Source organism: Maniola jurtina, chromosome 19 (assembly GCF_905333055.1).
Source record: "Maniola jurtina chromosome 19, ilManJurt1.1, whole genome shotgun sequence".
Classification (NCBI taxonomy): Eukaryota; Metazoa; Arthropoda; class Insecta; order Lepidoptera; family Nymphalidae; genus Maniola; species Maniola jurtina.
The window spans coordinates 10,665,726-10,680,884 of NC_060047.1; the positions used below are offsets into that span (position 1 = coordinate 10,665,726).

The 15,159-nt window shown below is 41.1% G+C and overlaps 2 protein-coding genes across 2 annotated transcripts; both read right to left on the reverse strand.

The window, feature by feature from the left end:
• Positions 1 to 7,052: 7,052 nt before the first annotated feature.
• LOC123875312 (uncharacterized protein K02A2.6-like) lies at positions 7,053 to 9,746 on the reverse strand. The gene is made up of 2 exons (XM_045921063.1): positions 9,486 to 9,746; positions 7,053 to 9,383 (listed from the first exon to the last, which is right to left on the reverse strand). The coding sequence occupies exons 1-2, from the start codon at positions 9,744 to 9,746 to the stop codon at positions 7,053 to 7,055; spliced, it is 2,592 nt and encodes an 863-aa protein (XP_045777019.1).
• Positions 9,747 to 9,840: 94 nt separating this feature from the next.
• LOC123874813 lies at positions 9,841 to 11,389 on the reverse strand. Its single transcript, XM_045920335.1, has 2 exons — positions 10,272 to 11,389; positions 9,841 to 9,894 (listed from the first exon to the last, which is right to left on the reverse strand). Exons 1-2 carry the CDS (start codon positions 11,217 to 11,219, stop codon positions 9,889 to 9,891), a joined length of 954 nt encoding a protein of 317 aa, XP_045776291.1. The 5' UTR covers positions 11,220 to 11,389; the 3' UTR covers positions 9,841 to 9,888.
• Between the last annotated feature and the right edge of the window lie 3,770 nt (positions 11,390 to 15,159).

Sequence of the window (15,159 nt, forward strand, 5' to 3'; positions counted from 1 at the left end):
CTAGAGTGTTCTTAGCTATAATCCAAGAAAATCGGTTCAGCCGTTTGAATGTTATCAGCTCTTTTCTAGTTACGAGTATTACTGTAACCTTCACTTGTCGGGGGTGTTATAAATTTTTAAAAAAACTAAATTAAAATCGGTTCATTAGTTTAGGAGCTACGATGCCACAGACAGATACACAGATACACAGGTCAAACTTATAACACCCATCATTTAGGATTAATGGTTAAAGTAGGAGTGTACACGAGTGGGATGTTATTAATATCTGCTATTTAGACTAAATAAGATGTTAGATCCGAAGGCGTCGCTCGCACGCTATATTTGTATATTTATTAGAATTCGTGTTCTAATAGCCATAATTATTTAAGCCTCGTACACAGAAAACCTGAAAGCTTAGTGGTTAAGACGTTCACTTCCTATTCAGGAGGTTGGAGATTCAAATCCGGGCCCGCACTTCTACGGAGTTATAGGTATGCTGAGCAATTAAATATCACTTGGTTTAACGGGGAAGGAAAACATGAGGAAATCTGCTAGCCTAAGAGTTCTCCATAATGTTTGCAAAGGTATGTGGAGTCTGTCAATCCGCACTGGGCCAGCATGTTGGACTAGGGTCCTAAATGGTAGAAAAGCCGATACGTGGCAATACACCTTACATTAAAAAAAATTATTAGCCATGTTAATCATGCCCAAAATCGCCCTTTCCCCTCTTACTAAGCGTAAAGCTTGTATAGGAGTAGGTAACACGAGAGAATAGTGCAACGCGTGAGGTTTGAATCGCTGACCTTTCGGTATTCAGTCCGCTCCTTAACCATTGAGCTATTGAGGCTATTTAGCTAATACTTGCTATTCACATTGAGAAAGACGATGCTTGGAGACTGGACAGTGAGAGAGATTGCGGTCATTTTCAAGGCTTAAATAAATTTTATATGAAGTAATCTGTACTTTGCTTGGTACAAACGTCACCCACTGTTTTTCATAAATAATCATATCACACAGATATAAGATCAAAAAGCTTGGAATGGGGGCAGACGTCTATAATGCTCCCGGTTAATAAAGTAAGGAGTCCATTACGCTATAGAGTAGCTGAGAGTAGAGCTAGAGAGCAAAATGACAATTTTTTTCATGTTTTTCTCTTTATTGATAATGCAACAATTCGTTACATTTGAAAAGAGCAACCGCTGAGTTTCTTGCTGGTTCTTCTCGGTAGGGACGGCATTCCGAACCAGTGCTAGATTATTTTGACGATTCTTGTAAAAGTTTAATCGATTAAAAATAATTTGAATTTGAATGTTTTATATTATATATGTCATTTAATTATTGAAAATTTAAGAAAATTAATGAAAAAAAATAATTAAATTCTAGCACATCATGCAATGCAAAAGTAATTGATACCTATAAAATTTGGTTGTCAGCAGAACCTAGCAGAAAGTACACACTAACACTGCCCTATCCCACACATTTTGTTTCTCAGAAAATAAGTAATCTGGCGGTTCTGGCATCTTGTTCTATAATTATTTTCTCTACACATGACATTACTCTGTGCATCATACGTCACTTAAGCCGAGGTGAAACTCAAATAGAGCCGTTAATGTGTTTACTAGTTTAGTTTAGTTTTAAAACGGTGCATTAAGTAAACAAATATTTTAGTGCATAATGGCGTTCTGTGGGGCATATCTCACGCGGTCTGGGCCATCATTAGTCTGTGTTTGGAACTTATCTGTCTATCTGTGATATTTAAGTAGGTATGAAATAATTTATTTCTTTAATATAATTTATTTAATTAATTTATTTTTAAGATAACTATGCCAAGTGGGGTATCATATGAAAGGGCTACCTGTACATTCTAAAACAGATTTTTATTTATTTTTATGTATAACTAGCCGATGCCCGCGACTTCACCCGCGTGGATTTAGGTTTTTTGAAATCCCGTGGGAACTCTTTGATTTTCCGGGATAAAAAGTAGCCTATGTGCTAATCCAGGATATTATCTATCTCCATTCCAAATTTCAGCCAAATCCGTCCAGTAGTTTTTGCGTGAAGGAGTAACAAACATACACACACACACACACACACACACACACACACACACACACACACACACACACACACACACACACACACACACACACACACACACACACACACACACACACACATACAAACTTTCGCCTTTATAATATTAAGTGTGATAGTTTTTGATTTATCGTACATAATGTTGTAAAAAATACCCGGGTACGAAACCCTCAGTGCGCGAGTCTGACTCGCACTTGGCCGGTTTTTTATTAAACAAAAACTTATTCATACTTTATACGTGTTATATTAATATCAGTAAATAGTTCGAAGTCCCTCCAAAACCACATAAAAAAGGAGTCATAAATCCAACACGACAGCGCCATTCAGCCTTAGAAACACTTCCGTACAGTTAGACGGCGCGTGTAACGAAATGGCCGGCATAAAAGTAGTTCCATGGCAAATATTCGAGCGGCATTAGCATATGAATGACGCGGGATAAAAACGCTCCCCAGGTGGCGTGGCCCGGCCGGAAATAGGCTTCGCGACGACCTGATGTAGAACGTAACTCAAATGATATCAAATCGTAGTAAAAGTTTATGCGTTGAAATCAGTATTAAGTATACAAAATAATGGCCAAGCGCGAGTCAGACGCATCGAGGGTTTCGTACTCGGGTATTTTTTCCGACATTTTGCACGATAAATCAAAAACTGCATAAAAATAAATTGAAATCTATTTTAGAATGTACCTACAGGTAAAGTTTATATCCCTTTCATGCGATACCCCACTTGGAGTAGTAATCTTAGTTTGAAAATTTAAAATATCAATTATTTTTATTCACTAACATGTATCATGTAACCACCAACTCACGGTTTCCAGATTTTTCCCTTTACTTGTGCTATAAGACCTACCTACCTGCAAAATTTCATGATTCTAGGTCAACAGAAAGTACCCTATTGGTTTTCTTGACAGATACGACAGACGGACAGACGGACAGACAGACAGGCAGACATACAGACATACAGACAGAGTGATAGGCAGACAGACAGACAATACGTGATCCTATAAGGGTTCCATCTTTCCTTTTGAGGTACGGAACCCTAAAAAAGACAAAAATACCGTTAATTTCCCAACTCTGGGCTGCTATAAGCTTGACAAGCCAAGCTTTTATCTGCAGCCAAATAAAAACTAAGAGCCAACATTACAAAGGACATAAGAAAATACTTTTAGTAGTCTACCTAACACTTTTAGTAGGAGTCTATTCATAATGTTCCTCAGGCTTAACAGACAGACGTATTAATTTAAATGAAAATCAACAAACTTTTTCATTAAGATGCTAATAAAAACTTATTTAATTTCGTCAGTGAAAAGAAAAAGCAAAGGATTCTGGCAAAAAGTTTTAGTTTTTAATCAGATAAGCAGCGCGTCCGTTTACATTCTATGCCATCTGCATTTCGTTGGTGCAAGTTAAAAGCTTTAAAAAGTTAAAACAAGAAAATCTGTTATGACTTACCAGGCTGTATGGTATTTTGCTTTTCCTTACTCCATACTAATATAATACTATAGTAAACTAGATGATGCCCCCGACTTTGTCCGTGTGGGTTTGGTTTTTTTAAAAATCCCGTGGGAACGATTTGATTTTCCGGGAATAAAAGTAGCATATAACCTTCCCCGGGATTGTAAGTAATTCTGTATGAAATTTCATCAAAATCGATTAAACGTATGGAAGTACGTAAGTAAAATAATAAATTGTGCTGCGAAATATTAACAAAAAGGCTAGATTTTAGTATAATTTATTATAAATTATTATATCATCGTGGTGAATCTCAGCTACTGCAATAAAGAAACGTTGTTCTATAGGACTCGGAACTCTGTCAATTACTATGCAAAGAGCCATTCCACACATAAACGTCATAGAAACTATCTCAGTAACACTTGTTTCTTACAAGGTTTTTCACCATTATCATCAAACCATGGCCAGCTAACTTAGAATGATAAAGATTAGGCCATAGTCTACCATGCTAGCCAATTTGCGGATTAGCAGACTCCACCCACCTTGGACAAGTCATGCAAACCTCACGATGTTTTTCTTAACCGTTGAAGCAAGTGATGCTTAGTAACTGATTAAGGCTGGAGTTCGCCGAAAGCTACATAAACAACGGTTGCTAAATCGGCTGGTTATTTCGAAACCGTCGTTTAAACAACCGTTTAAATATTTACTGTTCACCATGTAAAAATGTAGCATGGTTACTAAATCGACGGAACACCATCTGTTCTAAGCTACGCTGCTGCTACGACCGACCAAAGTACAACGACGCTATGGGGAAGATAAACTACACTATTGTTCTAAACTTTGGCAGGTAATAACCGTCCCAAATTTACAACTTCGGGGCCCCGACCTCACAGTCGTGTCATGTGTCCTGCACGTGTTGGACTGTTGATTTTTTGCTGTCGTGTTGCCGTAATTATTTGTGCGTGCATTTAAAGATGATTTTAAGAGATTCTAGTGTTTAAAATAATTTCAATATTAAAATAGAAGACCAAAAATGTGTACAAGTGATTTTTCAAGTGACGACAAGCGCATCCGTTTGGAGTTGGTTTTAAAATATCAAAATATAGTGGAAAGTAAGATAAGTAATTATTGCCAACCATTACATTAAACACTTATTGCACGCTACTGAACTAAACAACGCAAAGATAAATCAAAATAATCTAAAATTGGTCTGTACACAAGGGCACAACAGATGTAAAAATGTGGGAACCCCGGTTAAACGACCCTTCCGAGCTCGGTTAGGTAAAACGGCTGTTTAAGGGCTGCAAACCTCGGTTAGGTGGTGGTGAACAGTAAAAATCACTTAATCAGCCGGTTTTCTAATAATCAGCCGTTTTAAAAGTCGGCGAACTCCACCCTAAAACGCACAAACTCCCTTTCGGAGTGTTAGCGGTTTATTTTGTTTTTACTACTACTATTATAGAACGTACAGAAAGTTTCCACTATTGTCTTGGACCACTCCACTTGTACAGAAAGAACATGCGGGGCACGTATACTCGGGAACGACGCGACTACGGTGATTTTAGACTCTTCCTACTTTCATAATACGACAACACACTAGCTGAGAAACGCCGCTTTTATTTTGAAATATCAATTACACTAGCTTCGTACGCGTGGATGTAGGTTTTTCAAAAATCCCGTGGGAACTCCACGACGAAACACGTGGGATGGGAAACTCAACGTGGGATTTTCCGGGATAAAAGGAAGCTTAATTATGTGTTAATCCAGGGTATAATCTGTATCCATTCCAAACAGTCAAATCCGTCCAGTAGTTTTTGCGCGAAAGAGTAAGAAACAGATACATACACACAAAGGAAATTTTGAAAATATTTTCTTAGGCTGAGGCCACACACGACGTCGTAACGCAACGTGTGGCATGGTACAGCGATTTCTATGTAGGATGAAGATAGTGTACAATTATCAATAGTACCCAATTTGAATAAATGATTTTGACTTCGACTTTGACTTTGATGACGCAGCGGCACCACCTACGCAACGCGCCGTGAAGCTTGACTCTCAGTCTGAATAACGAGAACGTACATGCAAAATGACAAGTTTCCAATTACTGCGACCGCGAATTCCTGCGATTCGTTTGATGTCGTCTGTCAACCTAGTGGGAGTCTGCCAAATCTGCGTCACACAAAAGTGAAATCAAATCAAATTTCTTTATTGCGAATTTGGGTAAACAGTGGAGATGTTACAAAGACAAAAAGGTACAGCCAAATTCTGCTTATAGGCATGCAATATGTTACATTAAATTAAGATACATTTTGGTCACACAAAAAACATTTAAATAATAATAGCAAAATTCAAAGTTATGTTCTGTGTGCCTAGTGGGAGATTTTTAACCTATTCGATCGCGTAAAAGTTAACTGCGTTTTGTATGGAATTGAAACAGCGCCATCTAGTGACAAGAAGGCACTCACTGTAGCTGCTGAAAAACCGCGGCGTTTTTTCAAACAGTGCGTTCCCCACTAATGACGGATCCCCGATTCCCGAACGATTCTTTTATTAGCAGGTGGCGCCTTTAACGATTTTCTTTTGTGTCCCACATAGTATTCGGAATTCTTAGTGGTTCCGTGAGATTGGTCCTATTGTTGGCGATTGGAAACCGATGGACCGGAGATTTAAAAGGTTTTATTTTGAAAACTTTCTTCTACTGTATACTACGGCTTCAATTGATATGTAAATTTACTTTTCTTATGTCGAGCTTGGGTCATGTAGGGTGTGTTTTATGCCTGCGTTCCTATCTCTCACATCTATATGATGTATGTTAGGACTTGAAAATGTAAGAATACTTAAGAGGGCTCTCTCCGTCACTCGTTTCATACAATCGTAGTTCCAATTTCATTTGAATATTAAGCAACCAAAGTCCATGAAATTTTGCAGATATATTCTAGAAACTAATATCTATGTCTGTGGTTTTCCAGATTTCTGTTAAAATATTCGGTTTCAAAGTTACACGGTCTTAGAAATTTTCATACAAATCTTTGAGCCCCTGTTATTTTAAAACTACATATTTTTAGAAAAATCTAAAACACCACAGACACAGATATTAGTTTCTAGAATATGTCTGCAAAATTTCATGGACTTTGGTTGCTTAGTATTCAAATGAAATTGGAACTACGATTGTATGAAACGAGTGGAAACGAGTGACGGAGAGAGCCCTGTTAAGACTTTTTCTTTCGAAGCTTTTTTTTTTCAGCGACATATTAAAGTTGACTGCTAGTCATACGAACTTCATTGAAATGTAAGCCGACTGTGAAATTGCAGTTTAGAATTGTAACGTTCAGAGGGCGAAGGGAAATAAATTAGGCACAAACTATATTTCCGTAATCCATTTTACTTCGTGGCGATTACATGACTGACGCGGGTACTCCAGTTTTCTATGTACCCACATTACACCCCCACACTTAATAAATACTTAAAATCTTACATACTAAGCTATAAAAATACTAAAGTCTATTCTAAATACAAAATAAAAGCAAATCAAAGTTTATTAAAAGGTTTCCTTATTCTACATTGTCTCAGTGGACGCGGCTCCGGCGTTATTGCGTGAGCCGGTGAGGTACTGCGGCGGCGGGTCTGAGCCGGAGACTCGTTACTCTCCACGGCATCTTGGAACTCCGGTGAAGCCGGAGTATTCGTATGGACCTTATCTGACCCTGTCGAGCTACCCGGTGTAACTGGCGCTTCAATGTCACCTCGTGTGGACCGCTCCGGCTGGACCTGCTCCGATAAAGCCGCCGGCGATTGAGGATCTGTGCTAGACTCCTGATTTAAGCTTGTAGTAGGACAAGCGAGAGAAAACCTGGTGGACCGTTTCTTAAGCTGATCGATGTGCCTATGAACTAAGTCTCCATCCTGACCTCTGACTTTATAATTGCTTGGACCGGTACATTCCACGACCTGACCCGGGACCCACTTTTCTCTCTTAAGATACTGCCTATACCACACTTCATCCTCTGGGTTTACCTCCCTTTCTACTCCTTTCGCCATTTCTCTTTGATGTTGCTGTACCTTAGCTACTTTCCTCTCCCTATCCGGTTTTAAAGCGTCTAGTTTGGTCCGAAGCCGCCTACCTAACAGCAACATGGCGGGGCACTCCCCGGTGGTCGAATGTTCCGTATTCCTATAATGCATCAAAAAGGTCCAGAGAGCCCTGTCTACGTTCTGTCTCTCTGACACCGCTTTCTTAATCACGCGTTTTAGTGTTCTCACTGCGTTTTCCGCTAAACCGTTCGAGGCGGGGTGGTACGGAGCCGTAAAAATATGCTCGATCCCGTTACTTTGTGTAAAATTCCTAAACTCCGTGCTGGCGAAATAGCTCGCATTGTCTGTTATTATCTGTTTAGCTAACCCGAATCTACTGAATAACTCCGTAAGTCTGTCAATAACTACCGTAGACGCCGTATTCGGCACCTGGAATACTTCTATCCATTTAGACGTTGCATCTACGATCACTAAATACGTTTTTCCAAAAATAGGGCCCATGAAATCCAGGTGGATCCGTGACCAAGGTCTGTTAGGCCACGGCCACATACGTACGGCTTGCTTCGGCGGCGCGTCCGCCTGCGCCGCGCATACCTCGCATCCTTGGCATACACGTTGTATAGACTCGTCTAACGAAGGCCACCAAACGTAACTGCGTGCTAAAGACTTAGATTTCACTATTCCCATGTGAGGCTCATGAATCATTTTCAACACTCTATCCCTACACGTCTCCGGAACCACTAACCTATGACCCCACATCACGCATCCCAGCTCTTCATATAACTCATTTTTGCGATTAAAATAAGGTTGCAAATTAGTAATACTATTCTCCGTGGGCCAACCGTCCCGTAAGTAACTAAGTATTTTCGATAAATCTGGGTCCCTAGTCGTATGTTTTTTTATCTCATTGTAATCTAACAGCAAAGCTTCCTGTATAAAGTGTAAGTAAGTCTGCTCCGGTACCTGCCGAGCCGCGAGTTGTTTACCTGTCATCGGTAACCTCGACAAACCGTCCGCCCCGTTCTTATCGGTACGCACGTACTCGATATCGAATGTGTACGCGGATAAAATAATAGCCCAGCGCTGCATACGGCTAGCCACCATCGTCGGTATCCCCGTGTGTGGGCCAAAGATCGACACTAAAGGCTTGTGGTCGGTACGCAAGGTAAAATGCCGACCATATAAATATTGATGAAACTTATGAACGGAAAATATAATTGCAAGCGCTTCGCGATGTATTTGGGAATAATTTTTTTCTGCATCATTTAGTGTCCGCGATGCGTAGGCCACCGGTCGCTCACAGTCCCCATTCCGACTCGGTTGAGAGAGGACTGCACCTATGCCCTTCGCGCTCGCGTCGCATGTTACGATAAGTGGCCGCGCGGGATCATAATGCGATAACACCTCTGCACTAGTTAATAAGGTCTTAACTTCTTTGAACGCCCGCTCGCATTCCTTTGACCAAACCCATTTCGTATCTCTTTTCAACAACTCATATAAAGGTACTAGTCTCACGCTCATATTCCTAACGAATTTCGCGTAAAAATTTACCAAACCTAAAAATGAACGTAGTTCAGTTACATTGCTGGGCCTTGGTATCTTTGTTATGGCTTCAATTTTATCTGGGTCCGTTTTTATGCCCTCCTTATTTAATACATAGCCTAAATATTTTATCTCATCTACCAGGAAAACGCACTTATTACTTTTTAATTTTAACCCGTAACGGTGTAACCTACTAAAGACCGACTCGACCGCCCGCAAATGTTCCTGCCTGTTCTTTCCTCCAATTACTACGTCATCCAAGAACACTTCAACATTAGGTATATCCTGTAATAAGTTAGACATTATACGTTGAAAAATTCCCGCACTCGACGCTAGTCCATAAACTAATCTATTATACCGGTATAAACCCCTATGAGTATTTATTACGGTAATATTTTTGGAATCATCCAGTTCAATCTGATTATACGCTTGCGACAGGTCTATCTTCGAAAAGTAATTCGAGCCACTTAAGCGAACGATTAAATCATCGATCCTAGGCAAAGGATAACGATCAACTAACAAAACGGGATTCACTGTAGCCTTGTAGTCCGCACAAATCCTCAAAGAACCGTCAGCTTTATTTACCGGTACAAGAGGCGAAGCCCAGTCCGAACAGTCCACAGGCTCGATGACTCCATCCCGCAGCATCGCGTCGAGCTCGGCATCGACGCGATCGCGCAGGGCGTACGGCAGGGCCCGAGCACGGTGGAAGACGGGAGTCGCCCCCTCGCGCACCCTTAGGGTTGCCTTGCCTCCGGAGTACCGACCCAGACCGCCGCTAAACAGTTCTTTATACCTGTCAACCAAATTCCTTAATTCATTATCCAAGCAACCTAATCCACTGGTTTCGCTAATTTTATGACAATTACTAAATAAGGGGATCTTAATTTTTAACTCTGTTAACCACTGCCTACCTAAGAGAGATGTAGTCCCGCCTTCGATAACAAATAATTCTAAGTTCTTCTTTATTTTACCGTAACTCACGACCGGCTTGATAACCCCTACCGGTTTAAGCACTGAGCCATCATAAAAATTAAGTCTTACACTCGTGGGTTCTAATCTTATTTTACTAAAATGTTTCTCATATGTATGATTATTAATACACGAAACCGCAGTTCCCGTATCTACCTCCATCTTGACCTCAACATTATCTATAAGCACTGGCAAACTCACCGCCTTGTAATCATTCAAACAGAGATGGTGGAAATCACTTTCCATTTCCTCCTCACTGGCTATTCCTTCCGCGTCCCCGTAGTGCACCGCATTGAACCTTCCCGAGCCAGCGCCGGCCTTCTGAACGCAGGCGCGCCGAATATGGCCCCGGGATTGACACCGGGAGCACACGTAATCCCGGAATCTACAGGCTTCATAGCTGTGGAGCGTGGACGTGCAACCTTTACAACGGTACCCTGTCCCCTTCACACTGCTCCTGGTTCGCGCTCCCGCGCCGTTCCGCGCCGCACTCTGGTCCTGCACACTTCGGGCGCGCGCGGCCGACCGCCGCCACCGCCCGTTCTCCGTCCCGGCCATCGTATGGAGGGCCGCGGCCGCGGCGCCGTCCGCGCCGCGCGCTGCCCCGGCGGCCTCCGCCGCTCCCGCCGTGTCCACTGCCGCCGCGTCCCGTTCCGCGGCCTCTAACGAGTTGGCGAGTTTCACCGCGTTGGCGAAACTAATCGTTTCCTCCTCCGCGAACAACCTTTGTCGGATGAGATCGCTCCTCAATCCGCACACGAACTGGTCTCGCAGGTTCTCGTTCAAATTATCCCCCAGCTTACAATGGCGCGTCAACTTCTTCAACTCGGCGACATAGCTGGCTATATTCTCGTCCGCCGCCTGTCTTCTCTGTCTAAATCTGAATCTCTCTGCCAAAACTGAAGGAGCCGGTTGTAAATGCCGACGTAATAACTCGATTGCGTCCTCATATTTCAACTCTGACGGTTTCTTTGGGCTGGACAGGTTGACTAGAAGCTCGTAAGCCTCATCTCCCATCACCGCTATCAACGTAGGTAGCTTGAGGTCACCCTTAACATTATTAACTGTAAAATACATCTCAAGCCGCTCGACGTATGACGACCACACCCCGCTTTTTATATCGAATTCCTTCACTTTTCCGATCGACATGATGGAGGATAACCCGACACAGACGCACTCCTCGTTTTAAACTAATCCTCGTTCGCCACTGTAACGTTCAGAGGGCGAAGGGAAATAAATTAGGCACAAACTATATTTCCGTAATCCATTTTACTTCGTGGCGATTACATGACTGACGCGGGTACTCCAGTTTTCTATGTACCCACATTACAAGAATAGAATAGAATAGAATACATTTTTATTTCGGTCGGCAGTTGTGATGCAGTTGTGTCAACTGCATAAAACTGCGCCCTATAACTGCAATTTTTCAGTCGGCTTGCAGGCTCACTCAATCTGTCTAGACTCTAGACTCCATGAAACTGTTCGAATTGATCACTGAAAGTTTTAGTCTCTAAAATTGTTCGATTTTCGAATCGAACTCTCAAAGTTTCAATCTTATATTTGCATGATGCTGAATGCTATGCACCCACATAGAGTACCAGCTATACATATAGGACAATTACTTAGCCTAAGTAATTGGTGAGCAACATTCTATTACGATATCCAATCAAAGGATTCTGGCTCAAAGATCACTACGTACAACCGAAATTGAACTCAAACATGCTTACTATAAGGCATGTAATGTCGTAGCAAGAATTTCAGATAGATACAGGCAATTTAGAGATGGGCACAAACGCCATCGGCAAGATATCGGTCTGCCTGTGTAATTGAATATCGGGAACCTTCGGTGACCCAGATATAGCAAGGTAGTTGATTTGTGGGCCGTAATTAGGGTCCCGTGTATGGGTCCTATTAATTCGCGACCCTACCCAATCTTGGTGTTTGTTCAGACCAAATATCGCTGTCAGCGGTTCTAGGGGATAATTTTGGAGCTTCTGTTTTCTAAGGCGTATACGTGAACCGATTAATTTCAGATAATAATTAGTTATACCTACCTACCATTTCAGAGTTCCTTCACTTGGGCACCAGAGCAACCGCCGAGTTTGTCGTTGGCTCTTCCCGGCAGGCAAAGGCATGGTAGATCAGTATTCGTAGTGTACTCCAAGCGAACATAGTTTGGCTCTCATTTGAATATAAACCAATCAAACTCAATGAAATGTAGGGGTCGTGACAAGTTAGCAGACAGACAAACAGACAGATTGATACACTTTCGCATTCATAATATCGCATATGTATGGATAATGCTTTAACACATCGGTGTTCTTCATTAGGCCTTCATTCTATACCTAAATAATTTTTAAATACATATCAAAAATTGCGGAACCGGCCGGATTCAAACCTGCGTCTTCTGGGTTCGCGCCCGGCGCTCTGACCGCTAAGCCACGGTTTCGCTTACTGCCAGTGACGACATTTGTGATATTATGAATGTTCTCTCAGTACTGAAAAACTAAAACGACTGTAATTTAAACATTATTATAAAAATTATAAAAAATATAGTACTATACCCATTGTAAAGCCAATACAAAAACGAAAAAGATCCAATTTGGCTCTAACTCCAATTAAAAGCAAGAGTGCACCTGCTAAAAAGTTAAGCTTTATTTGACCGCTCTAAATGAGACCTCAATTCTTTTATTGGCAAAGCAAATTGGCATCCTGAAACTTGGCTCTAGATACTTCAGTGTTTGTAGGTTAAAAGTACGTAGAACTTTTTAATCAACACGCTCGCCCTATTTTTTTATTCAGATCAAAGTTAGCCATTGACTGCGATCTCACCTGGTGGTAAGTGATGATGCAGTCTGAGGTGGATGCGGTCTAACTTGGAAGGGGTACCGCAGTTTCATTAAACTCATAGTCCGTTTGATTTCTACGCAGTGTCGCACTGGAACTCCAAGTTTGGAAATAGTAACTTTTGATAGTGTCATTTACTTTTTACTTTTAACTTTACTCTTTTAACTTAAATCGTAAGCCATTTTCAGTTCTAACCTAAATCATAATATAAACCAAGAAAATCGATTTGCGAATGTTTACGAGTTAAAAATAGAATCCTAATAGCTGCAAAGTGACTTTTAAAATCAAACTACCGCTTCAGTAAGTAAATATTTCTCAAAGAGAAAAAAAGAAAGGAAAAAATAGAGAGCAAGCAGAAAAACTGCTTTATATTTGCTAGCTACTTCAATTCATTATACGAAAGCTTTGCCAATCTACCTAATTTCATGGCTACTTACCTATCTACCATCTTCACTAGAAAAGGTCAGCATTTGAACAGAGATATCATATCACTAGAGTAGCAAGTATACTCGTTTCAATCGTAACAATGGATGGATGGTAGCCCTCAGCGTGGAAACTGAGTTTTAACACAAAGACAACGCCATCAGTCATGGGACAGGACACCATTAAATCTGCTTGACTGGTCCACAGGCCGCGGCGGTCCGAGCAGCACGCAGTCTCACGACCGTATTCACAATCATCACTATGAGGTCTCACAGTGAGCTCGAACGCATAGTGTAGGTTCCACCAATCAGATTGTGTCACGCAATTTACAATGATCTGATTGGTGGAACCTACACTATGCGTTAGAGCGCACTGTGATACCTCATAGTAATATGATTGTGAATACGGCCGTCAACCACGCTGCATGAGGACATTGTATCCGGATGGGTTAAAAATTAGTTAGTAGAGATTGATGGATGTCTCCGTCATAATAGTTATTTGCGCGCCAAATGTCAGTTCTACCCATCCAGTAGTTTGAGCTGTGCGTTGATAAATCAGTCAGTCAGTCAGGCAGTAAGCTTTCCTTTTTTATCTATATATAAGACAAACCAAGTTTCAAAACCAAGTGAGGGTATAAAAACAAGAAGTCACAAATAACGTTACCGGGGAAGCGTTCTTCCCTGCGCCATACCAGGCAAGGAAGCCTTGAGTCCCGTCCTACCCGTCTGGATCCAGGTCAAACGTAGAAGACCTCGCTGCTGTCATTAGAACATTACGATTATGTGATTGTTAGGTAGATTTGTTGGAGTTTTTTTAACCCCCGACCCAAAAAGAGGGGTGTTATAAGTTTGACATGTTATCTGTGTATCTGTGTATCTGTCTGTGGCATCGTAGCTCCTAAACTAATGAACTGATTTTAATTTAGTTTTTTTTGTTTGAAAGGTGGCTTGATCGAGAGTGTTCTTAGCTAATCCAAGAAAATCGGTTCAGCCGTTTGAAAGTTATCAACCCTTTTCTAGTTACTACTGTATCCTTCACTTGTCGGGGGCGATATAAATTTTTAATTTACACTTGTTATTGTATGTGTTGATATTAGTTACTTAGTTGGCATTAGATAGTAAAGCCACCAATCAATAGAAGAAGAAGACATTAGATAGTTTTATTGATGTTATTGCGTGAGGTCTGCCGCTCTATGGCCTACTAACTCAATGCATTAAAATGAAAAACCGGTGAAACGGACGTCACTTACACAAATACGGAGTCGAGTGGATTCTCTCGAATAAAAATCTATTGTTCGCGTTCACTCGGAACACAATAACGTAAGAAAGAAGGAAAAATATTTGGAGAAGGCGAAATAATAAAATAGTTGTTGAAAAAGTTGCAGATCTGATACTAAAATCTATAAAGCGTAGGTACTTTGACTTTGCTCAAATATATTGTATTACTAGTCGATGCCCGCGACTTCGCCCGCGTGGATTTAGATTTTTTGAAATCCCGTGGAAACTGTTTGATTTTCCGGGATAAAAAGTAGCCTATGTGCTAATCCAGGATATTATGTATCTCCATTCCAAATTTCAGCCAAATCCGTCTAATAGTTTTTGCGTGAAGGAGTAACAAACATACACACACACATACAAACTTTCACCTTTATAATATTAGTGTGATTACTAGCTGATGCCCGCGACTTCGTTCGCGTGGATGTAGGTTTTTTAAAATTCCCGTGGGAACTCTTTGATTTTCCGAAATAAAAAGTAGCCTATGTGCTAATCCAGGGTATAATCTATCTCCATTCTAAATTTCAGCAAAATCCGTCCAGTAG